Below are 25,980 nucleotides of genomic sequence, written 5' to 3'. Positions count from 1 at the left end.
CACAGAGAGGCAGTTGGCTGATTTGCCTGAGGTGGTGTAGGGAGTCCCCAGGAAAGCTGGGGCAAGAACCCAAGGATCCTCCGCAGCCAAGAGAATTCAATCGGGGCCCAGCCCTAGAATTTAGTGATCTGGATAAGCGCACATTAATCCAGCGCCTATCAGCATTCCCACCGGGTGGTCTAAGTGCTGCCCCCTCGTCCCCCCCCCCCCAACCCGCCCCGTTTATGAGGTGAAGAGCCCGGCAAGGAGAAGGCAGCTGAATGAAAGCGCAGGTGGGTGAGTCTTCCGCGGGTGGGGCTCTAAACCCTGCCTGCAACGCTTTGCGCCAGGTGCAGGCCAGTTCATGGCTGTTGCAGCAGCCACTGGGCCACTCGGACAGTGGATGACTCAAGCAGCAGCGGGGCAAACAACCTGACTCCCGAAAAACAAGGACTGGGGGCCTGCCTCTCCCGCGCGGCGCACGCACGCACGCAGCAGCGTGAGCAGAACCGCGGTCGCCGTGCCCTAGACTGGTGCGCCGCGTACCCGGCTGCTCAGAGTCGAGTGGGTGCTGGGAGCTGCGGGCGCGCCGGTAGCGCCCCGCTGCGCTGTCACCTGGCAGGCGCAGCTGGTGTTGGAGTGGACGCAGGCGGGCACCTTGCGCGTGCGCTCGGTGAGTGTGCCCGACCCGGGCAGGATGGGGCCGGGAGGGGTGTGGGAAACAGCTGCTGGGTAGATCAAAAAAGGGAAGTCAGGGACAGAAAGGCAGGATGCGGTTAACTTCCAGGTTCCAGCTTGCTTGCTCCGTAGCTTTGTGTCTTGAGTCTTACAGGGATACAAGCCACCTGATCCATGGTGGCCCAATTGAGTCGTTTTATACGTGGGAAAGTGAAGCCCAGAGAGCTAAGCAGGGTTGGTACAAAATAATTATTACTTGTTTATCTCTGCCTGCTGCCATGTAGAATGTGAGGTGGATTTTAATAAGAAACCATGCATTAAAACAATGGAAACATACAAACAATGGTAAAGAACCTTTGCCAAGAAGCTATGATTACGAATAGACAATCGAGGCCAGGAAAAAGAGAACGCAAATCTGTGTTCCATAAGGTGAGGTGAGTTGGCCAAGGACACTCACAAAACTAGTGTCCAAACTGGTATTACAAGCCAGAAGGTCTGCTTGTTGTAAATTAGATGGGAATGGAGAAGCAGATAGCCTGCTCAGATACTGGTTCTTATCCTTCTGGAATTCACTGACCCCTTAGAAGTAGGTGTCCACTCACCACAGAGTAGTTCACATATAACTTTGCGCAGTTTCAGGTTTAACAGGAATGCCTACTATAAGGAATGACTGCCTACTGACGACGCAGATCAGTTTATTTGCTTTATTATAGAAAGGCAGTCGGTGGAGAAGCAGCTTTTAAGTCCAGACAGCGTCTAGACTCTGCTAGAAATGTGATCTGGGATGAGTAGTTTAACCTTTGCAGGTTCAGCTTTATTTGTATAATGGAAATAAGATTGCATTGCCCTCCAGGTTATTATCAAATTTAAGAATGAGAGTAAGTCCTGATGCCTGACAGTAGTTGATACTTTACAGAAGAGTTGAGGCACATGGCCCAGTCAATCACAGCTGTGCCAGTCGGAAAGGAAAGAAACTGGACTGGAAGAAATTGGACTGCATATGAGATAAAATAAAATTGTAAGCATGAAAATATAAAGTCAACCCTATTATGATTTGCAAACAAAAGCACATACCCTGGTAATAGTATCCTAAATAAGAGTGCAGTGAAGCATTTCACTTGATATTTGACCCAAGGTCAAATGCTGAAAGTAGAAACTACCAGATATTCCAACAAGGACTGTTTACTTGCTCCACTACACCATATGGTTTGTTTTTAAGCTGGGACCTGGCAACACCCGGTCTTGCCCAGCAATGGAGGCTCACTGAGTTCCTGCCAGAGTACAGGAGTTGCTGGCAGCTGGCTCATATCCCGCTTGGATCAGCAGATTACTGTGGCAAACAGTGCCTTGGTTCATTCTGCTCTAAATCAGATAAATGGCTTTTTATTTAACTAATGGGGAGGGGATGTATCTTTGGGTGCTGTCACAGAAGCAAAGTGGCACTTGTTGAGCTTGATTGTCCAAAGCCTCATGCTTGTTTATTGACCTTCTTAAGAACTTTAAATCTGTGGATCCAAAATTGTGAGGACAGGGCCTGGGCAGGCTTCTTATCTATAAAAGGAACTGTTCTTTAAAAATATTGTGTTGTCTCCTTTCTCTACCTTTTTAGGCTTTCCTAATAGAGCCAGAAAAATGTGGGTATGGGTAAATAGCTGCTATTTAATTTGGGTTAAGGCACATACCACCTGTCTGGTGGGTTACATTCCTCTCCATGTATTTATAAAAAGAAGTTTTTCCTCCAGGAGAGACAGAATGTGTGTGTGTATGTGTGTGGGGGGGCGGGTATCTCTTACCCTTTTTCTACCTCACTCCCAGTCATTTTTCAACCCAGAGGAGCCCTTTTTCTTCAAGCCCTTTTTCTTCATAATCTGGTATATTCCTTACTTTCTGGCTCTAGGGTCTGATTTTGTTTTACAGTAGTTTCAAAAAAAATTAGCATTTTTTTCTAATTTGACCTTTAGGTTCCAAACATTAAATATTCCATAGGCCAATACAGAGCAAATATGCTTCCCATTTCAGGCAAAGCCTCTGCCTTACTTGAAGGCAGTGGTGCAGATGTTCCTCTCCATAATTGCCCCCTTTATTCCTTGTAGAACAATGTTAAGAGCAGAATTTCTCAAGAAATGATTTATAGACCTTTTATACAGAATCACCTACGGGTTTGTTAAAAATGCCCCACCCAAACCACTGAATCAGGATCTTCAAGAGTGGGGGCAATAATTTGCATGCTTTATTAGTGCTCCTGGTGATTCTTTTGAACTTTGGGATACCTATGTTATGGGTTGGGGGTTAGCAGTGGGTGACTGGGAATTCTTTCTTATGCCTTTCTGTATGGTTTGTCTAGTTACATAATAAGCAAGAGCCTCTTTCTTAATTCCAACAAAAATTTTCAAATGTCCAAAGAATATATATGGGTGGCAATAAGCACTTGAAAAGATACTCAAGATAATTAAACGTTAAGGAAAAGTGCATAAAATCCACAGTGAGAGATTGCTTCTTATCTATTAGGGTGGCTAAAATTAAAAACTTGACCACCAAAGTGTTGATCAGGAGTCAGAGGAACTGGAGTGTGCATTCAGTCAGGACACAGCTGTACTAGGCCTCAAGAAGGTGGCGAGAGTATAGACTCAGCTGGTCTTGGGGGTGGAAGGCACTAAGAATGAATGGATGGGCTTAATAAAACAGGGCAGAGCCTAGAGGTTGGCACTGATCAGCGCCCTTTGCATTTAGTAGTTTTATCAGTTTTTAGTGCATATTACTGTCCTATCACCACCCTTGCCCCCAGCCTCCATCACAGCATCTTATTCCTTATTTTTAAGGATGTCACAAGAGAATGACAACACCTTACTGGGCCAGATACTCTAGAATACAGCATTCCTTTGGTCTACTAATGTAGTCAGTTTTCAATAAGGGAATGAGGCTACTCCGGAATGACTTTTTTTTTAAGTGCTAACTTCAAGTGATCTCTTTCTCTTTCCTAGGAGTAACAAACCATTTGTTTTAATCAGGTGGCAGAAACCCAACTCAGAGTGGCTTAGGCCCAAGGGGGTGGGAAATAAAAATGTACTAGCTTACGTAAAAACTAAACCCAACCTCTGTGCCATGGTGCATGCCTGTAATCCCAGCCGTTCCAGAGGCTACAGCTGGAAGATCTTCGATTCAAGGCCTGAATGGGCAGCTTAGTGAGCCTCTGTCTCAAATTTAAAATTAAAAAGGGCTGGGGATGTACCTCAGAGGTAGAACCTATTGGATTCAATCCCTAATACCACAAAAACAAAACAAAACAGGGATAAGGATGTAGTTCAGAGGCAGAGTGCTTGCCTAATATGCAAGAGGACCTGGGTTTGATCCCCAGAAGCCCCAAAACAAAAAGTCAGATAAAACCAGAACCAAACAAAACCAAAACAACAGCCAAAAGGGACTCAGTCTCTGTCATGGCTGGATTGTTAATGTTATCAGGGTTCAGTTTCTCTCCCAATCTCTGTTCTATTTCAAGAGTGTTAGTTAAATTTTCATGTTCTGGCACATAGTTCTTGATAATTATTATTATCTTGATCAGCTGTAATTGCTATCTGCTGAACTTGATTAAATGCTTCTAGATTAGCCAAGGGTCCATAGACAACTTTTTCACCTTTGACAACTTTTTCATCCACCAGATCAATAGTTACTGCCCTTTCCAGTTTAACAAAAAGAGTAACAAAAATAAAATAAAACTGGGGGCTGGGGATATGGCTCAAGCGGTAGCGCGCTCGCCTGGCATGCGCACGGTGCTGGGTTTGATCCTCAGCACCACATACAAAAATAAAGATGTTGTGTCCGCTGAAAACTAAAAAATAAATATTAAAAAAAATTCTCTCTCTCTCTCTCTCTCTCTCTCTCTCTCTCTCTCTCTGTCTGTCTCTCTCTCTCTCTCTTAAAAAAAACAAAAAACCAAAAAACCCAAAACTGGTACTGTTATTGAGGGCTTCCCATGTCCAGAGCACTCTGTTAAACATTTTACATAAACTATCTTATGAAATCTTGTAACAGCCTGGCAAAGGTTATATAAGAATCCCAGGAAAGCCAGCCAATTGATTGCAGAGTTAGAATTTGAAATCAGGTTTTCCTGACTTGAGGGCTTGGGCTAAAAACTTCATAGTGCTTCTCACAGTGATTCCCTAGGGTCAAGAAGAGGACAGCAAAGCAATCAAATAGTGTGCATAGCTTTTACTTTTTCTGAATAGGAATCTTAAAATAATTTTGGTAGTAATGGTAGGGACAGGGCTTTGGAGGTCATCTTTATAAAATCTCAGTCCCAGATCCTTCTGGGTTTTAGAGTTCTTCTGGAAACTCTGTGTATAGGAGCTTGCAGACTATTGTAGGTATCTTACTAACCAAGCTCATCAGCCAGGATCCCCATGTGGCTGCTCCTTTTTCTATAGACATTCCCTCTCTTTATTTTTCAACAGGTTCTTTTGCTATCACGGTACTTGAACTTCACCTTTGACAGCCTTCTGTGAACCTTCCCCTTAGAGTCTGACCAATAGTCTCTCTTCCTTTTTTTTTAAATTGGCTTTTCTCTATAGCCTGGGGGTGAATAGCCAAAGGATGCTTATCTTCCTGCCAGGGAATTTTGCCTCCTGAACTTTAAGATGATGCTTTCACTTTTGCTAGTCCCTATCTCCATTCAGTTCTGACTGGGCAGAGTTAGGTACCAAGTATCACTTTCCATTGTTACTCCTTCTGTCTTGGAGGATGAGATAATGAAGATGTCTGACCTGTTTTAGTTTACTTAGTTTCTTTGCTTTTAGCAGAGTGAAACTAGGAGCAAATCACCAGATATTTTTAAATACCCTTTCCTTATTGCAGAGCCAATTTTTCTTGACCTTCGTATTTTCAGAATCCAGAAAAATGCTTGATATATAGTAGCTGCTTGAAGTATTTGTTGAATGAATGTACAAATGCCCAAATCTCTCTCTCTGCTAACATGGAGAGAAGAAAAAAGAGAGAAGAGAATTAACTCAATTGTATCTGATCCAAAAGTCAGAATCATTAACTATAGCATATTCAATACATTTTTTTAAGCACAAACTATGTGCCAGGCTGATGTAGGGTTTGTTTTTTTGGTTTGTTTGTTTTTTGAGGGGGTAGGTGCTAGTAATTGAACCCAGGGCCTAAGAAATATTAAACACTCACTCTACCACTGACCTACACCACTGTCTCCTGATTTTAGTTCATAACTGCTTACCAGAAGGCATCAAAGAGATCCCAGGACTTGACTGTGCTGATTATTTTTCCAGTGTTACTTAGCCGCCTGACTGGCCTTAAGGAAAGCCACCTTTCCATGGGTGCGTTCTCTGAAATAAGCCTCCTTATCAGGCCAGGCCAGAAAATGGAATGAGGGTACTCCGCCTGCCTTCCAGGCTGGTGAGCTGTGTTTATCCTGAAAGTGTTGCAAAGATAGATTACTTAAGCTAAATGACATTTTGTTTGTCTTTAAATTATTATTTTGAAATAATTATAATGAACATAAAGTTGCAAGGATAATACAAAAAAGTTCTGTGTACCCTTCCCTCTGGTTTCTCTAATGGTTATATCTTACTTAATTAAATTATTTATATGTGGTGCTGAGAATAGAACCCAGTGTCTCACACATGCTAGGTGAGCACTCTACCATTTTATTTATTAAAAAATAAATAAGCCCCAGCCCCAGCCCTATCTTATCTAAATAAAGCACAATATCAAAACCAGGAAGTGGCATAATATATGTGTATGGAGTTCTATGCCATTTTGTCCCCATGTGAAGATTTTGTGTAACCTTCCCCCACCTCAGAAAATACAGACCTCTTCAAGAGGTTTTTCCTAATGCTCTTCCTTAAATCCACACCTACATGCCTTCCTTCCCCACCCCTAACCAGGCAGCCACTAATCTGTCCTCTGTCTCTGTAATTTTCTATTATTAGATGAAATCACACAGCATGTAACCTTTTAAAATTTGTTTTTGTGGATTGAAACCAGGAGTGTTCTACTATGGACATCCCAAGCCTTTTTATTTTTTATTTTGAGACAGAGTCTCTCTAAAGTGCCCAGGCTGGTCTCAAACTTGGGATCCTTCTGTCTCAGCCTCCCTAGTTTCTTGTGCCACATCACCAGGCTTGTAACCTTCCTAGATTGTATTATTATTTTTTGTTAATTTTTTAGATTGAATTTCTTTTTCATTTAGCATTATTCCTTTGAAAACATCTAAGTTGTTGGTGTGTATCAATAGTTCATTCCTTTTTATTTCCAAATATTCAATGGAGGTATAGTTTGTTTAACCGTTCATCTGTTAAAAGAACATTTTGGTTACTTTCAGTTACTGCAAATAAATGTATAGAAGTTTTTTTTTTTCTTTTGGTACTAGGGGTTGAACCCAGGGGTGCTTAACCACTGAGCCACATCCCCAACCTTTTTTTTCTTTTATATATATATATTTTTAGATAAGGTCTTGCTGAATTGCTTAGGGCCTCCCTAAATTGCTGATACTGGCTTTTGAACTCATGATCCTCCTGATATTTTGATATCCAGAGCCGTTGGGATTATAGGCGTGTGTGCTACCACACCCAGCATAAATGGGTTTTTATATGGACCTAAGTTTTCTTTCTCTGGGTTAAATGCCTAGGGGTATGGTAGATATATGTTTTGTTTTTAAAGAAACAGAGTGGCTGTGCCATTTTATTTTCCCACCAGCAATGTATGATTCAGTTTTTCCACATTCCTGTCGGCACTTGGTATTGTATAATATATATAATATTATATGCATATACACACATTTATTTTTTGTGGTACTGGAAATTGGACCCAGAGCTTCGTAAGTGCTAGCAAGTGCTCTATCACTGAGCCATTGGCTAACCTTCCCTCTCCACCCCCATTCTAGGGATTGAACCCAGGGCTTCATGCTTGCAAGGCAAGCATCTATCACTGAACAATATCCCCAGACTCCTAACCCTTCTTATTTTATTTTGACACAGAATCTCACTAAGTTGCTTGTGCTGGCCTCAAGTATGCAATCCATCTGCCTCATCCTTCCGAGTAGTTGGGATTACAGATGTGCACCACTATACCCAGCCATAATTTTTTTTTTTTGGTAACAGTTTTATTGAGATAATTCATATCATATAATTCACCCATTTAAAGTGTGCAAGTCAGTGGTTGTTTAATATTTATTCACAGACCTGTGCACCCATCACCACAATCAATTTAGAACATCTTCATCATCCCTAAAAGAAACTCTGTGCCCTTTAGCCACACTCCAGTCCCCACCCCTTCAGCCTTAGGCAACCATTCATCCTTTTTTTTTTTTTTTCGGTCTCTGTAGAGTTGCCTATTCCAGACATTCTAAACAAATGGAATCATGAAATATGTGGTCCTCCATGACACCTTCTTTCACTTAGGGTAATGTTTTTAAGATTCATGCATGTTGTAGTATGCATCAGCACTTCATTCCTTTTTATTGCCAAATAATGATATTTTTAAAGAAATAGAAGTGTGTTTCTTTCCTATAAAAGTGTGTTTATAGCCTGTGCTATAACTTTTATTACACAGGCTATAAACTAAAGGATAGTAGAATGCTGCTTCAAAGAGGTCTTGCCAGGCCTACTTGGAGGTCTAAATTGCAATTAACCTAATGAGTAGTGCTATTTTCAATCTTTAGCAGTTTTCTGTAAAATGCCACCTATGTTTTTTTGTTTATTTATTATTTGGCAACAGCTCTGACTCCTGGAACCTGGATAGCTCTCCTAAAAATTTATTTGGATCTCGTAAAGAAGCTAGGCACAAGCTAGTGAATATGCGGCAGGCCAGGGACAGTTAGGCAGGCCATGACAGTGTTCAGTGACAGGAACACAGTGGTGCACCAGAACAGATCCATTCCAGGATGTGTGTGGGCCCTTAGCCTCGGAACAACCTTGCCCTCCCAGACACTCAGTTTATATATTTATTCCCTGCTTAATGCTTATGGCAAAACACAAAAACTGGAACAACTGCTAACACAACTACAAGAGTCATCTATTTAGCAAATATATATTCCTTGTCAGTATTGTGAGGCTCAGAGGAGGATACAAGATGAGTAGGTACATTCAGGAGCAGTGACCCAGCACACCTGTAATCCCAGCTACTGTGGAGGCTGAAGCAGGAGAATCGAAAGCTTGAGGACAGCCTCAGCAACTTAGCAAGACCCTGTCTCAAAATCAAATAAAATGGCCAAATATGTACCTCAGTGGTATGGCACCCCATGGTTCAATCCCCAGTACCAGAGGGGAAACAAGATGAATAGGTGTTTATCTTGCCTCCAGAAGCCTAGTGTCTAGCCAGGAAGATGAGCCTAGTCATAAATATCCTGAGTCTAAGGTGGAATGGGATGCACGCCACTATAAATATTATGAAATAGTTTAGCTAGAAAATAACAAACAATAGAACAAATACCCATGTATTTATCTGCTAGCTTTGTTTAATTTCACATTTTTGTCATATTTGCTTCACATTTTTTTAGACAAACAGAACATCTCAGATACTCAGCAATAAAAGAAAGAAACTATTGATACACAGAATTGCATGAATCTCCAAGGAACTGTGCTGATTGAATAAAGCCATTCCTAAAAGGTTACATACTGAGTGATTCTATTTATATAACTTTTTTTTTTTTTTTTGTTACTAAGGAATGAACCCAGGGATGCTTAACCACTGAGCTATGTCTCCAGCCCTTTTCATATTTTATTTAGAGACAGGGTCTCAGTGAGTTGCTTAGGGCTTCGCTAAGTTGCTGAGGCTGGCTTTGAACTCTGCCTTAGCCTGCTGAGCGCCCAGCTACATAATGTTCTTGAAATGATTTGGTTATATAAATGGAGAGCAGATTTGTGGTTGCCAAGGGTAAAGATGACAGGGAGCCAAGAGGGTGAAGAGGCAACCTGCAGGATTCCTGGTGGAATGTTCCACTCCTTGGATGTATCAATGCCAGTGTAACTGTTATCTGGTGGGGGGACTATGAAAGGGTCCATGGATTTTCTCTGGATATCTTTTATTACTGCATGTGAATCTCTAATTATTTTAAAATAAAAGGCTTAACTTTTAAAAATCTCAAATACTATTAAGCTCCTTTGATACACTCTTCAGTTCCTTTCCCTTGCTTCCCTTTCCATAGGTTACTGCTATTCTGAATTTATTATTTCCATATCTGTTCCATATGTGTGTCTATGCCTAAGCAATACACAGCATCGTTAAACATATTCTAAAAGTTAGAATATGCTATCATACTGTATTTTTTTCCTTTCTTCTTCTCTTTTTCTCTATTTTTTAATTTAATTTTTTGTGGTACTTGAGATTGAACCTAGGGTTGCTCCACCACTGAGCTACATCCACAGCCCTTTTTCAGTTTTTTTTTTTTTTTTTTTGAGATAGGTCTCACCAAATTGCAGAATCTGGCCTCGAACTTTCAATCCTTCTGCCTCAGCCTCCTGAGTAGCTGGGATTACAGGCATGTACCACCACACCTGGTTTCTCCCCCACACCTTTCTTTCTTTATGATGTTTGTGGAGATATGCATGTTGAAACATGAATATATAGTTTATTCAACTTATACTCTTCAGAATTTCACTGGTGGTATGATTGTGTTATTTTCCTACCCTCCTGATGTTGGACATCCAGGCTCTTTCTAATTTTCTGTGATTACCAAAAGTGCTGCTGTCAACAGTCTTGTCCACATTCCTCATGTGTATGTGGAGACATTTCTTGAAGGCAGGATGCATCTAGGAGTAGAGCTGCCCTCTTCGCGTGTGTGTTTTGAACTTTTCTAGATATTGCCAAATTGCTTTTTAGAGTGGATGCAATAATTAACATGATTATATCAGTATGTAAGACTTCTTAGCAGTCTACATTCATCTACCTGTTCATAGACACTTTTTTTTTTTACATTTTGCCAATCTGATGAACATTTTGGTTTTGATAATTCACAGTTGCCTTGTCACTGGTGAGTTCATCATCTTTTTGTTGGTTATTAGCCACTTACATTTCTTCTTTTATGAATTACCTGTTGTAATCTGTGTTAGCCAAGGTTTAGTTGCAGGTAACACACATTGTTCTATTTTAAGGAAAAAGAGATTTAACAGAGGTTTATTAGGTACTTGTTGAAGGGTCTGGAGAAGTGGGCCACAGAATACACTGCAGAGATGAGTCCCAGAGCCATGCTAAAAGAATGGCCCTCCAAAGAGCTGCTGCCCTCTGCACCAATCAGGAAATTGGAGAATAGGGAAGCTGCTCTTCCAGATGCTGCTTCAGGATTCCACGACTCTACCCCTAATGTATTGCATTGCCAGAACTGTTGACTTCAGAACAATGCAGAACCTGCCTGGGTGAATGGGATACCTGAAGCATTATCTTTCTTCCTACTTCACTCAGTTCTAAATTCCAAGTTCAAACAAAACCATCTGATTGATGGGACTGAAAATATATCTTAAACTCTTAGCAGTTAGAGAATTTGAGAAATTGGTTTTTAGCTCTCCAGTTTCAGTATAACAGCAAGACCCAATAGAAGGAGGTTGAAACTGATGGTGACTGAACTAAAATAATGTATTCTCAAAAGTGTCTTTTGTCTATTTTTCTACCAGATTGCCTTATTTTAATGATTCTTAGCAGTTCTATATATAGTTTAGGTATTAAATTTTTGCAGGCTACTTTCATTAGCAGTATCTTCTCCTGATCTGAGGCTTTTTTTTTTGATCATGGAATTGCTTGGAAAACAGAGCATTTCAAAGTGAATATAGTCAGATTTATCTACCTTTATTAATCTTTTTGTTGGGGGTTTGTACATTGTATGTTTTGTTGAAGAAATCCTTCCCAATCTGGAGAGCATACAAACATTTTCTTTTAAAACTTTTAGCATTTCACATGTAATTTTTTAAAGCCATCTAGAATTTATTTTGAGTGCCATGTAGGATTCTATTTATTTGTCTTTCTATATAGGAAGCCAGTTATCCCATGGACCATCCTTTTACTGATCATTTATGAAACTTCTGTCATATCAAGTTTCCCTATTCACTATGGTCTGTTTCTGGGCTTTCTAATCTGTTCCACTAATCTTTTTTCCTACCTCTGTTCAATACCACACTGCTGAATTACTATGGCTTTAAAATAGTAAGTCTTGATACATGATAGGACAAATCTCTTTGTGTAGTTCTTCAGAATTTCCTTGGCTATTCTTAGACCTTTATTTTTCCATATATATGTGAGAATTATTTTACTATGCTCTATTTTTAAAAAAACCTGTTTGAAGTTTTATTAAAATTGTATTGAGGGAGCCAGGCACACCTGTAATCCCAGTGTCTTGGAAGGCTGAGGCAGGAGGATCACTAGTTCAAAGCCAGCCTCAGCAGAAGTAAGGCACTAAGCAACTCAGTGAGACCCTGACTCTAAATAAAATTCAAAATAGGGCTGGGGATGTGGCTCAATGGTTGAGTGCCCCTGAGTTCAATCCTCAGTACCACTTATATATATATATATATATATATATATATATATATAGAGAGAGAGAGAGAGAGAGAGAGAGAGAGAGAGAGAGAGAGAGAGAGAGAGAGAGAGAGAGAGAGAGAGAGAGAGAGAGAGAGAGAGAGAAGTGAAGGCCTGGGGGCTGTAACTCAGTGGCAGAGCTCTTGCTTAGCACATGTAAGGCACTGGGTTTGATCCTTAGCACCACATAAAAATAAACAAATAAAATTAAGGCATTCTGCTCATCTACAACTACAAAAAAATTTTTTTTTAAATTGTATTTAGTCACTCTGTAAGGAATTTTCATCTTTATGATAGAATCTTTCTATCTATGATCATGGTATATTTCAATTTGTAGTTGATTCCTAAGTGTATTTTACTCAAGTTTTATAATTTTCTCCATAAGCATCTAATACATGTTTTGTTTAGTATGTTTAGGGAGTAAAAATTATTGTTGATTGTTACTACATTATTAAAGATTTTTTATTATTATGCTTTTATCTTCCTTTGAATTACTAATGTTGGTGTTTATATATAGTTTTACTTTTGAATATTAATCTCTGCAAAATTGTAGAATTCCCATTTTTTAAATAAATTTAATGGTTTCTTTTTTTTTAATTTTTAATTTATTCTTTAGTTTTCAGTGGACACAACATCTTTGTTTGTATGTGGTACTGAGGCTCGAACCTTGGCCCCATGCATGCCAGGGGAGCACACTACCGCTTGAGCCACATCCCCTGCCCCTTTAATGGTTTCTTGCTTGTTGCGCTACCTGGGGCTGAGGATTGAAGTGATGACGAAGCCCTCAGGTGGGCTAGGAAGGCTCCTCATACTTTTTGTATCCATTCGTGGTCTTGCTGATTTGTTTGTCACTTGTCCTGCATCCTGGCTCCAGGTCAGAGTTAGACAAGCACCTACAGTGAATGACTGCGACCTCAGCTGAATGAGCTCTCCCCCCGGGTGTGGCTGTCTTGGGACCATAGTAGAGCAGGATTCCTTATCTACTAACTTTCTATGGCATCATGGTTTATGAACATCCATTAGCAATTCTCACTGAAAGTTCAATCACATATGATCTGGTGCATTTAGATTTCACTGGCCATATCCCAGTATCATGCTTCAGGATTCCATGACTCTACCCCTAATGTATTGCATTGCCAGAACTGTTGACTTCAGAACAATGCCGAACCTGCCTGGGTGAATGGGTACCTGAAGCATATCTTTCTTCCTACTTCACTCAGTTCTAAATTCCAGGTTCAAACAAAACCACATTCAAAGAAAGTTTCCAATAAGTTTTGTGATGAGAAGATGAGGTAATAATAGTCATGAATCCAGAAGGCCAGTGGGACAGAAATGGTCATTGTCATGTGAGGTTGAATACTTGGAAATCCTTCCAAGAGTGTTATGCAGGGACAGTTTTTTTCCCTGGTTGGATCATAAAAACCACATTCCCTCCTGTTAAGTGTGGGAATTCAGCTGTAATTCCTGGACTGTAAAGTAACCTGATCCTGGTGCTCAGACTGCCTGAGGACCTCGCTGCTTCTGACAAGTTGGATAAATGCCTGTGGATATCATCTTTTACCATTTTCAATATGATCCTTTTAAATGACATCCTTCCCATACTGTCCCTATTTATGAAGTCCTTAGGTGGGAAAAATGGCCTTCTCAGTTTTTAAAATTTGCAACAAAGACAATTCGAAAGAAATAAGGTTTTGTAATTCTTTTTTTCAATATTTATTTTTTAATTGTAGGTGGACACAGTACCTTTATTTTATTTATTTATTTTTATGTGGTGCTGAGGATCAAACCCAGGGCCTCACATGTGCTAGGCTCTACTGCTGAGCTACAACCCCAGCCCCAAGTTTTGCAATTCTTTTTATTTTTATTTTTTAGTTGTAGATGGACACAATTCCTTTTATTTTGTTTGTTTATTTTTTTGTGGTGTGGGGGATCGAACCCAGTGCCTCACGCATGCTAGGCAAGCACTATACCACTGAGCCACAACCCCGTCCCAAATTTTGCAATTCTTAAAAAAAAAAAAAAAAAAAAAAAAAAAAAAGTTTAAGAAAATTCTTTTTCTTAGAAGCATAATTTTAGACTCGTTTTTAAAATATATTTATTTATTCATTTATTATTTTTATGTGGTGCTGAGGATTGGACCCAGTGCCTCACACAGGTGAGGCAAGTGCTCTAACACTGAGCCCTAGCCCCAGCCCCAGACACGAGAAGCATGTATTTTAAGGAGATGGATAGTTCTGTTTATTATGAAAAGCAGACAATTCTGCAGTGTATGTTATGAAAAACAGCCTGTCTTTCTTCATTTCCTTCCTGTCCCAGCTACCAAAAGACAACTCCTTCCATTGTTTTTGGCTAATTGTTTTAGAATTTACCTCTTATCTTTAAAAAGCACAGGCAGGGAAGTTTTATACTTTTCCTCAGAAAGTTGAATATTTAAGTCTTCTGAAATACAATGGCAGTAGATTAACAGGAGAAAGACATAGCAAACTTATATGATCATAGTTGTACCTGACATAGGAGCCTTCAGACTGGAGCTCCAGTGGAGCTACCTGACTTTATGCTTAGGTTTGTGGAGCACACACACTATGTAGAAAACTAATTGTACAAAAACGGTATGAGCTAATAGTAATAGACTGAGTAGAGAAACCCAGCAAGACCTGTTTGTTCAGATTCTTCTTGGTCCCTCAGTTGTAGCATTTCTTCATTAAGGGGACAGAACAGGACTTTTTTTCTTTTTTCTTTTTTCTGTACTGAGGATTAAACCCAGGGCCATGCTATCACAGAGTCACATTTCCAACCCTTTTTATTTTAAGAAAGGCTCAGAATTGCCCCAGCTGGCCTTAAATTTGCAGTGCTACTGCCTCAGCCTCCTGAGCAACTGGGATTACAGGGATGCACCACTGTGCTCAGCCTGGACAGGACTCTTTCTTTTCTGCATAAAAGTTGTTCTAACAATTGTTTTGTTTTGTTAGTTGATTTGTTCCTTAGTTTTCTATGTATTATCTATGTAATTATTCCTAATTAAACACTAAATTCTGTATCAATTCAATAAACCAGCCTATAAGACATTCTAGAACCTTCTGCAGTTCTCTATCCAGATTGTGCCCTCTGCCTGGAGCCAACTACCAAAGCCTAGGATTTTTCCTCACCTATTCTGAGGATTCCTTTGGTCCTTCCCTCTCCAGTGTTTAGTTACCATATCCTGAATCTTCCTCTTTCTTATTTCTTTGTTTTTGTGGGACAAATTCTCAAGTAGTTTTCCAAGAACAGATTCTCTAGGCCTTCAGAATCCTGCAACTTCTCCACAACATGTTTAGATGTGGAAAAAACAAAAAACAAAAACAAAACAAAACAAAAAAAAAAAAACTTATCCTTCTTGGAACTTGTACTTCCTAGATCTAAGTATTCAAATCTTTTATAAATTCTGGATAGTTTCCAGTCTTAACTTTTCAAATATTGCCTCTCTTTACTCTACTTTTTTCTCATGTACTGGGGATTGAACCCAGGGGCACTCTACCACTAAGCTATATCCCCAGCACCCCCCTTCCCTTTTTTTGAGACATGATCTCACTAAGTAGTGGAGGCTAGCCTTGGACTTGTGGTCCTCTTGTCTCAACCTCCTTAGTCACTGGAATTACAGTTGTGCCCCATGGCTCTTAGTACCTTTTTTAGTATTCTTGTCTACCAGGACTTGCATTTGTTATGTGGATTTTTTTTTAATTTGAGCATCCATATCCCTTATATTTTTCTCTAGTATTTTCCATATTTTTCTCTCTGTTTAGCAATCTGGAAAATTTCTCCAGATCTATCTGCCCTTTTAGTCTTTGTTTTTCCTTAGTGTCTTCTTAATCTGTTTAATCAGTTTTTTTAACTTCAAAGACTAAATTTTCAATTTCTGTAAGTTGCTTTAAAAAATCATATAGGTTTTCATTTTTTGTAATGCCTTTCATTTCCCTTTGTATTATCATTTCTACCTGATAATTTGGGGTCTAATCTTGCTCCTCATTGCTTTGTGCTCACTTATTACAAGAAATGGTCTTCTTGTAATTTTGGAATCCAAACTCATCTGAAGGACATGGTTATCTGTAGCTTAGGTTAAGATGTGTCCTCCTGGAGATATGTTATTTCTCCTATAGCTGTTTCCAGTGTCCTAGGTCAGAGACCTGATTCCATGGGTTCCAACAAACCAGATCCATCCATTTACCCCCAAAACCAAACAGAAAGGTAATGGTGAAAAGCCGAAAAATAGATTTAATCAATGTGGCCATATTGGGAAGGATAAGTGAGATCAAATAGCTCAGTTCTACCATGAGCTTTAGGTTTAGTTGGAGGAAGAATTGGGGCAAGGGATGAGAAGTGTGCCTAATTAAGCAATCTTCCTCAAACTGGTCTGGTTGATCATTATTTGAGTTCTGGTTCTGCCAGGTGGCTCTGGAGAAGTTCTTATCTCTTGAGGGGGCAATTTCCACTTGCTGCTCAGGAGGTTTATCTCTCAGACCTGTGATTCTGAAAGGGGGGTAATACAGTTCCCAGGAGATGATGGCCCCTGCTTGGGGGACAGTCTCATTGTGGGCGATGTACCTCGCAGTGTTCCTTGAAGGTGGTGGAGGACAACTGAAGACTTCTAGGTGCAACTCCAGGGGTGTGAGCCAGGAATCTGTAAAAGCTGACAGTCAAATGTCCCTACAAGGGCTGGGGTTGTGGATTAGTGGTAGAGCACTTCCCTGACATGTGTGAGGCACTGGGTTCGATTTTCAGCACCATATATAAATAAATGAATAAAATAAAAGTCTATCAACAACTAAAGAAAATATTTTAAAAAAAGGAATGTCCCTGCAAATCTTGTCCTAGTCTTGAAGGGGGACAAAACAGGTTAGATCAATTTAGGGCTAATAAACCTTGGGTTAGCAGTTTTGGATAAACAATCCTTAAATGGTTGACATGTCTCCCTGTAGAGCTGGACAGGTCACAAAGTTTAAGGTAATAAAGGAAACAGATACAGAATGAAGGCAGAGATGCTAGACTTTTACATATTACCTATGGGGCATCTGCTGGCCTAGGAAGAGAGTCACTGTTTTTGATAAAGTCTCTGTTGTAATTCACCTCTTTTTTATTTTTGGCAGTATTGGGGATTGAGCCCAGGGTTTCACACATACCTGACAAGCCCTCTACCACTGAGCTATATCCCCAGCCCATAAAATTCCCCTCTTAACTTTTTTCATTCAGTCTGGAGGGAATTAGGGCATCAGCCGTAGGGTTTCCTAAGTTTTCTGGCTGGTGGTAAACTGGTGCATAAGAAAATGAACAAGGGTCTTTAAACAATGGCCAACTTTCATAAGTGAAAAAGGCCAGATGCTTAAGCTGAAAAGTAAACTTTGAAGCAGAATACAAGAGGGAGCCAAAGTCAGAAGATGTCTAATTTCATAAATTATGTACGTGTGGAGGTCTTTTTCTTTTAAATAGCTCCATGATTGTGTTTTTTCTTTACCTCTGTTATGACACAGTTGCCTCTGGTTATGCCTTCCCCCTGGGTATTTTAAGACCCCAATTAGGCAGCCTCCTGTTGGCCCCAAATTAACTTTTTTCCTTTCAAGGTCAATGAGTTACTCTTAGGGACTTGAGGGGAGCTTTTTATCCTCTTTGGTTTTTCCTCTACCCATTGTGCCATCTGTGGGGATGGGTTCAGGTCTTGAGGACCACATAGCTTCTGTTGGAAGTGTTGGGGGACATTCTCCTGCTCAGTGACCCTCCTTCTTGTAGAACATGCACTGGTAACTCCTACTTTCTGGGTCTTTTTGATCCCTCTGATCAGGAGGTTGAGTGTCTCACTGGAATTGCAGGGCCCTTTAGAGGGATTGTGTCATTCCCTGTGTCCCAGCTGACCTAGGAGGCAGAGGGCCAAAATGTTGTCTGTCCCCTTAGCCCTTTTATTTTCCTTGATTTTGCCTCCAAGTCATTGTAGAAATCTAGAAGGCCAGTTCACCTAGGACCCAAACCAAGATGGAGAAGTATTTTTGACATTTTCTGTAAATGTGGGTGGACTTTCTTTCTTTCTTTTTTTCTCACCTATCATTTTACTGAAGTCCTGGGGGGTCCCAGATGGTTGAAGGAGCTTGTTAAGTCCCCAGTTTGCTGGTACTGACCATGCTGTCTTCCCTGTGAGGACCACAGCTGCATCAGCTGAGCTACTCCCTGCTCAGGTCAGTTCCCTGGGCTTTGAGCCTTGTGATTTCCTTAACTCTCTTGCAAGCTCTGTCATGCAGTTAAATTAAAGTTTATTATAGCTGATCTGGCATTCCTAAGCGTTTGGAAGTAGGAAGGTTTTTTTTTTCCAGGTCATCTTGTCCACATTATTTCCTGTATATTTTTAAATTTAGAGATAAAGGGGCAGTGGGAGTTTCAGAAAAGTACAGAGGGTGGAGTGAAAAGGGGGAGGACCAGGAATGGCCCAAGAGAAAATGTATGTTGGAGAATAGAGACACAGGGGTATAGAAGCACAAAAGCAGGGCAGGACTAGGCAAGTATGGAGTAAAGTAATGCACTCGTTTCTGCTGGAGGGGAAATGAGGCTGAATGGACCACTGAGCAGCAGGGAGCTATTAAAAGCCTTACAACAGGGAGCGTTGTGATAACGGCTTTGTTTCAGAGAGTTTAAACTGGAAACGTGTTCAGAATGAATGCATATGGTTGGCAGCAGGAGAGAGGTGTGGATTTGGAAGGATGATCCTAGAGTCTGGGGAAGTAGTCCAGGTGATAGGTTGTATGTCCTGATGGCATAACAAGGTGGGGGGAACCATCAGGAGAGAGAGAGGATAAGAGGCACTGAGCTGAACCAGATGAAGAAATCTGGGTCAAAAGCTGGGGTGAAAATAGAAGAGCCAGGAAAGCACATTGTCTGAGTCCTGGGAAATGAATTTAAAATGTCAGCAGTTGATCTGAGCTGTTGTCTGCCTTTTTATAGAGTCCAGATACTGCCCCTAAAGGCTAATCAACACTTCATCTTGACTCTGTTATGCGAGATGTTTTTAGATCTCTTGATGAATAGTTGTCTTCAAATTAGGGACAACATTTTCCAGTAGTGCTCCCTGGAAATAAATCAGGATGGTTTTGTTTTTCCCAGAACCTGAGGACATGAGTGATCATGAGTCCACCTCCAGACCAGGGAGTCCAGACGAGGAAGGTCGCAGCTCTGAGGACAGACGGTTGCTCCATCAGAGACTGGCTGTCAGGGAGCTCCTGGACACTGAGGTCTCCTATTTGCACATGCTTCAACTCTGTGCCTCCAACATCAGGGGCCGCCTCCAGCAGGTACTTGGTTGGGGCCACCCATAGGCCATCCTTATAGGGGTAACTGTGAGTCTGCTTCTGAGACCTCACATCTGTCCTGGGGCAGGCCTGATGGAAAGGAAGCATGTGAGTATTAAGTCTGAGTGTTCTGTAAGCCCTAGGACTACCATTTACTGGCTCTCCAACCTCCAGCAAGGCCTTGGATAGCTTCGAGTCGCAGTGTATTTATTCACGGGCTAATGGGGAGAGGAATAAGCCCCTCAGAATTAATTGAGCTAATGGACAAGCCCTTTTTCAATTTAGAACAAATTGCTTAAACTGACCTACATTCTAATTGTCTCATTTCACAGGGTGATGACTTGGAGAAATCAGCACTCTCGTGGGTTTCTATTATAGTGTTCGCTTTTTGCATCTTTTTTTCCCCCCAATTTTAAAAGCAATATAGGATCTTGCTATAGAATTTCAAGTATGCAAGCTCCAGAACAGCAAAGGCTTTGTTTAATTCAGTATATCCCAGTCTGGGTACATAAATCATGGACATTCAATTAGTGACTTTTTTTTTTTTTTGAGTACTGGGGATTGAACCTAGGGGTGCTCTACCAGTGAGCTATATCCCTAGCCCTTTTTATTTTAATTTTTTAATTTTGAGACAAATTTCTTTCTTTATTTTATTTTACTAACTTGCTGAGGCTGGCCTCGAACTTGTAGTTCTCCTGCCTCAGCCTCAAGTCACAGGGATTACAGGTGTGCACCACCACACTTGGCTTGATTAGTGATTCTTGAATGATTATGAATAACAAAATAGATAATGTAGAAGATAAAAGACCTCTATTATTTTACCCTTCAGAATAATAGGCACTAAAACAAACATATATGTTGTTTTTCATTTTAGCAAAAATAAGAGCATATTATAGACGTTGTACCACAGTTCCCTCTTGATGTGCATCCAGCTCACATTTTGGTGCTGGAAGTCTGGTAGAGGGACTGGTGTGTACATATAGATGTCCTGCACCCTTTTTAACAGTAGTGTAGTCTGGTTAATAGGGACTGGAGTTTGGAGTACATCTCCAGGTAATGATAGTAGATGCCAAGTATGTCAGAGCTGGCAAGAAATCTAACTTCACATTGTCAGATGACAGATGGAGAAACAGGGAGAAAAAAAGTAACAGTTGGCAGCAGACCTAGGAATGAAGCCCTCGTTCAGCCTCTTTTGCATGCTGAGTACTCCATGTCTTCGTTTCTCCTTGCAGAGTAGTGAAAAAACATAATTTGTAAATTTCAAATCCTTGCAAACATTCCACTGGGTCAGGCAGTCTTCCTGAGGGTGGTGGGACACTGATGGTGTGAGAGGTTGGGGCTACTCTGCAAAGTCACAGGTAGTCTCTCTACCAGACTCCCAGCGACCTCCTCGGGCTTCTTTGTTTTTGTTTTTTCAGCTGCCACAGGGAGATCTGGATGTCCTGTTCTCAAACATGGATGAAATCATCCAAGTTAGCAGCAGATTTCTTCATGGTCTGCAGGAGACGGCCTCCAAGGAAGAGGAGCAAGTGTACCTAATTGGTAAGTAGAAAACCTAGGGAGTTATTGGCCTTCACTTCCTGTGGAACTGTCCTTAGCACGTGGTCATTGCAGAATATGGGGAACGGGCTTTAGAATTCTATGGAAGTGTGTCTCATTGGGAGTCTGGTTTGGGGATCCCTGAAACACAACATGTCAGAGGCAGTAGGGCCCTCAAATCATATCTGGTCCCCGTGACCTAATCACCTCTTAAAGGTGCAGCCATGTGCCAGATCAGGCTACTCTGGCTCCTGCTTGCTAAACTTCTCTTCCCAGGCTGTGCTATGCAAGGAAAGCCCTTTTCCTATGGGGTAGCAACAGCATTTTTAAAGATTTTTGGACCTCAGGCAAGACTTTTTTGGTAATGGGGATGGAACCCAGGGCCTCACACATGCTAGGCAGGAACTCTACCACTAAGCTACATCTTCAGCCCCACAACAGTCTTTTAACAGACTTCTTTTTCTCCTAAATGAGTCAGGACAAGAAGGGGAGGGAAAAGCCTTTACTTTGGTGTCCTGGACATCCTGCTTTTCTCTCCACTCTCTGGGAATTTCCCTTCCTTTGCTCTTCAGTTACTGAAACTCCCCTGTCCCTGTCCACAGTGGTGTGACAGTGTCTTTAACATGTTCACATTCCTGAGAACATCCCTATGTTGAGAGAATGGAGAAATTGCTCTAGGTTTCGTGGCCAGGTCCACACTGGCTCTCAGTGGAGTTGCTCTGCAGCTGGCTGACCTCCTTCTACCCCACAGATTCTCCCCAGATACAAGCTTTGGGGGTCTCCTTTCCTGGTCATCTTCTTCCTGACCCTGGGCCTTCTCCCAGGAGTTATCCCTGAGGATTTGCTGGATTGCACTAGTGAAGGTCCTGGGGTGGTGATGTCATGTGTGGAAATTTACTGAGAACCATCTGATGGTCCCAAAGGAGACTTGGATAGAGACCCAGTCTATGACTTTGGCAGGCAGAAAGGTCACCTGTCCTGCCTGTGGCCCTGGTTCCCACCTCCCTGTTGTGGTTAACACATTTGTCTTCATTCTTACCACTTTCTCACTGCTGGGCCACCAAAAGCAATTCAGGTTTGTTTTGTTTTGTTTTTGGTACTGGAATTTGAACCCAAGGGTGCTCTACTACTGAACTACACCTTCAGACCCCCCGACCTTTTAGAGCACTTTTAGGCTTACAGAAAAAATAACCACAGTCCCAAGAGTCAGAGTTATACACAAAAGTCATTTTAATGAAGCATGGCTCCCCCTCTCTCCTCCCTACTGGGCCACCCCCATTCCCTCATTCTTCATGCCTTGTTCCTTCCGCCCACTATAAGCCACCAATCTCATTAGTTTTTTTTATTTTAAAACATGAAACACCTCATGAATTGCACTTCACTCTTCTACAGGGGCTGTGCTAATCTTCCCTATGCTTTGCAGCTTTAGTGTACATGTTCCCGAAATTGAGCCGAAATCAGTTCACATCACCCCTGCTCAAAACCCTCCATTTGCTTCCTGCCACCTTTGTAGAATGCAATCTGGACACCTTAAGATGGCAAGTAAGATTAGCATAACTTACTGTGCCTCACTCCATCGGGGCCCTCCATGATGGGGCTTTAGTCTCGTGTTCATTTCCTCCTTATGTCCTTGTTCGCTCTGCTCCAGCTGAGCCCCCTCATGCAGAGACTCCCCTGCCTTTGGGCTCTGTCTTTGTTCGTCCTACACCAGAGAACTGCGCTTGCCCTGAGTTCCCAGGGCTGGTTGCTTCCAGTCTCTAATAGATGCTCGCTTGTATCTTCATGGAGTCTTTCCCCAAATAGATTCCCCACCACTCTCTCTTTATTTTACTTTGTTTTAATTTGTGACACTCATCACTACCTGGTGTGTGTAGTATACAGTCATCCCTTGGTATCTACAGGCGGCAGGTTTCAGGACCCTGTCAGGTACCACAATCATAGATAGCTGTTGTACTTCATTGCTTGCGGGGAATGACAAGAAGAAAAGCCTGGGTGTGTTCAGTACAGACACATTTTTCTTTTTGAATATTTTTGATCTTCGGTTGTTTGAGTCCATGCGTACAAAACCTATGGATATGGAGGGACCGCCGTATTTATTGCCTGTCTTCCCCAGTAAGCTATAAACCCCTGAGGCAGGGGCTTTGTTTTGTTCACAGAGCTTAGCAGAGTGCCTGGCACATAGTCAATAAATAAGCAGTTGGTCAATATTTGGTGAGTGAAATTTATTTCAGGTGCTTTACATGTATTATTTCTCTCTCTCTTTCTCTTTCTGTCACACACACACACACACACACACACACACACACAATTGGAAGTGAGTACTAATTTTATGCCCATACTATAGATGAGAAAACGCAGGGTCAGAGGAATCAAATCTTTCCCCAGGTTACATGATTGGGGAAAGTCTGCCCCATGATGTGGCCTTAGTTCTTTCTAATGCTAAAGCCTTCACTTGTTTGCAACTACCTGTTCTATGCTGCCTGTACTGTACCATGTGTTCCTTGGTACATTTGGGGGTTCCTGACTGTATGTGGTGCACAGAATTAATCACAAAGATAAAATGAGCTGATGGTCACTAGTGTGTTTTGTAAGCCATAAGGCAGTTCTAAATGTGGGCATCTTTGCTATTATTGCAGCAATTGTAGCTACTGTTTATTCTGTATAGGTTGATGATACCTAATCTTTTTTTTTTATTAGCTACACATGACATTACAATGATCTTAATCTTAAAATCCAAAACCTGAAACTCTTCAAAATATAAAAGTTTTTGAGTGCTGACATGATGCCACAAGTGGAAAATTCCACACCTGACCTTCTATGATGAGTCATGGTCAAAACACAGGCACACTAAAAATATGGCATAAAACTACCTTTAGCCTGTGTATACAAGGTCTATATGATACATAAATGAATTTTGTGTTTAGTCTTGGGTCCCACCCCTTAGATATCTCATAATGTATGTGCAAATACATTATGATCCCATGATTCTGGTCCCAAGCATCTTAGATGAAGGATACTCAAACTGTACTAGGAGGTTACAGCTTGGGCACTTCACCATTGTGTCACTCAGTCCTTCAGCAACATTACGGAACAGATAAAAAGACAGAAATAGGAGGTCACTTGCCCACAGCAACATGTTGGTGAAGCCTGGAAGTCTCACCACAGAACTGGGTAGCTCACCTTCTGCCTCCTTCCTCTAAACAAGAGGACATGCCCTTGATAATCCCTTGTTGCTTGTTCATTGTTAGGTAAATTATTTTTGGAATTCCAAGAGGAGTTTGAGCGAGTCTATAAGGTCTATTGTGCCAGCTATGACCAGGCCTTGCTGCTGTTGGAGACGTACCGGAAGGAGCCGGAGCTGCAGCAGAAGATCCAGAGCACCATTGAGGCAGTGGTGTGAGTAGCATTGAACCCTTGCTCTTGCCCCACTGACCTTGAGCTCAGCGGGACAGTTCCCATCTTAGTCCTACTTGGGGTTGCTCATGCTGCTTCAGGAGTGTGTTAATATCAGTACCTTTATAGTCAGCACAGGCCAGGCCATGCTGCTGAAATAAATGGCTCCCAAATTGCAGTGGATTCAATGGCAAAGGTTGATATCTTTTTTATGTTCCATCTCGGGCTCTTTCCTTTATCACCCTCACTCCAGGAGGCATGCTCATAGCAGCCACCCTCTGGGGTATTGGCAGAAGTTATGGCAAGGGAAGAAGGAGCTCTAGAAGTCAGTCACTGGTATTAAATGCTCTGGTACAGAAATAACACCCATTGCTTCCACAGCTCATTTGCTAGGACTAATCACTGCTGTATCCACCTGCTAGGAGGTGGGGAGCCCCATCCTGCCACATATCCAGAGGCAAAAAAGCAGAAACACTTAGTGAATAACACTCATGCTACTTCAGAGAGGGGCAGTGACATGGTGGGAACCAGGAACCAAGGGTTGTCAACAGTGGGGTTGGGAAGCAGGTGTGTATCACTTTGGGCCCCCTTTTTATAGATGGCTGAAGCCCACTTAAAAATGTGTCAGAACTGTTCCCAGTTGCCTCATGGCCCAGAGCTGGCATCCATATTTACACACTCCAGATAAAGAAATGCAGGGAAAGTATTTTTAATTTAAATTTTGAATGAATAACTTAGTTATATGAGTCAAAAACTGTAAAACATAAATATTAATATAGCAAAAGAATCTTCCCAACCCCGACCCTTCATCTACCCGGTTCCTGTCCCCAAAGTTAAGGTAACCACTTTTAAATATTTCATGTCTCTTTGTGTAGTTCCTTTTTGTACATACAAGCAATTGCAAATATATACACTTATTTTCCTGATTTTTAAATGAAAGTTTTATCTTTTTAAAAATTTTTTTGGGATACTGGGGATTGAACCAGGCAGGCACTAGGCAGGTTATTTGCCCACTGATCAACTCCCCCAGCCCAGTTTGTGTCATTTTAAAAAAATCTCGATTATGCATATATCTCCCTTGGAGGTCTTTCTATTTCAATCCTTAACATCATGGCCCTTTGACCTTCAGACACCCTTCCTCGAGGTATCTGGGCCACAGTATTTAACTGGTCTCTGGATAGACACTTGGTTTGTTTCCATTCTTTTGATATTGCAGAGAGAGCTACAGTGTTTATTCCCCAAACCTAAGTCATTTTACTTGGTGTAAGTATATTTGTAAGGTATGTTTCCAGAAATGTAACTGCTAGTTCAAAGGAAATATGTATGGATAATTTTGATACACTTTAAATTTCTCTCTGTAAAGGCAATGTCAATTTACATACCCCTTAGCAACAGGTCAGAGTGCCTGTTGTGGTGTCTCAGTGTGGTTTTATTTTGCATCTATAGGTTTGTCATCTTTTTTGTTTACTTAAGAGTCTATTTGTCCTTTCCTGCAAAAATTTTCTGCTTCTTTTCTATATTAAAAAAAGAGGGCTGGGTTGTGGCTCAGTGGTATAGCAAGCACTTGCCTAGC

At 41.3% G+C, this 25,980-nt stretch overlaps 1 protein-coding gene across 2 annotated transcripts in view; it reads left to right on the top strand.

Annotated features, from left to right (window-relative positions):
- Positions 1-255: 255 nt before the first annotated feature.
- The window catches only part of Arhgef37 (Rho guanine nucleotide exchange factor 37), a 51,318-nt gene continuing 25,593 nt past the window's right edge, over positions 256-25,980 (top strand). The window contains exons 1-4 of one of the 2 annotated variants that reach the window (XM_046460326.2): positions 256-272; positions 19,291-19,478; positions 20,894-21,017; positions 24,263-24,410. In XM_046460326.2, the coding sequence (XP_046316282.1) occupies positions 19,302-19,478; positions 20,894-21,017; positions 24,263-24,410 (449 nt within the window). In that variant the 5' untranslated portion in view covers positions 256-272; positions 19,291-19,301. Of the gene's footprint in view, positions 273-350; positions 653-19,290; positions 19,479-20,893; positions 21,018-24,262; positions 24,411-25,980 lie in introns of those variants that run through there. The other variant, XM_046460325.2, reaches the window with a different exon arrangement.

The sequence above is a fragment of the Marmota monax genome, unplaced genomic scaffold (genome assembly GCF_021218885.2).
Source record: "Marmota monax isolate L192 unplaced genomic scaffold, Marmota_monax_Labrador192_F-V1.1 WCK01_AAM20220418_F8-fsc00006, whole genome shotgun sequence".
Lineage (NCBI taxonomy): Eukaryota > Metazoa > Chordata > Mammalia > Rodentia > Sciuridae > Marmota > Marmota monax.
Note: the sequence above shows the minus strand (reverse complement) of the source record. Positions and strands in the feature narration are given on the sequence as shown.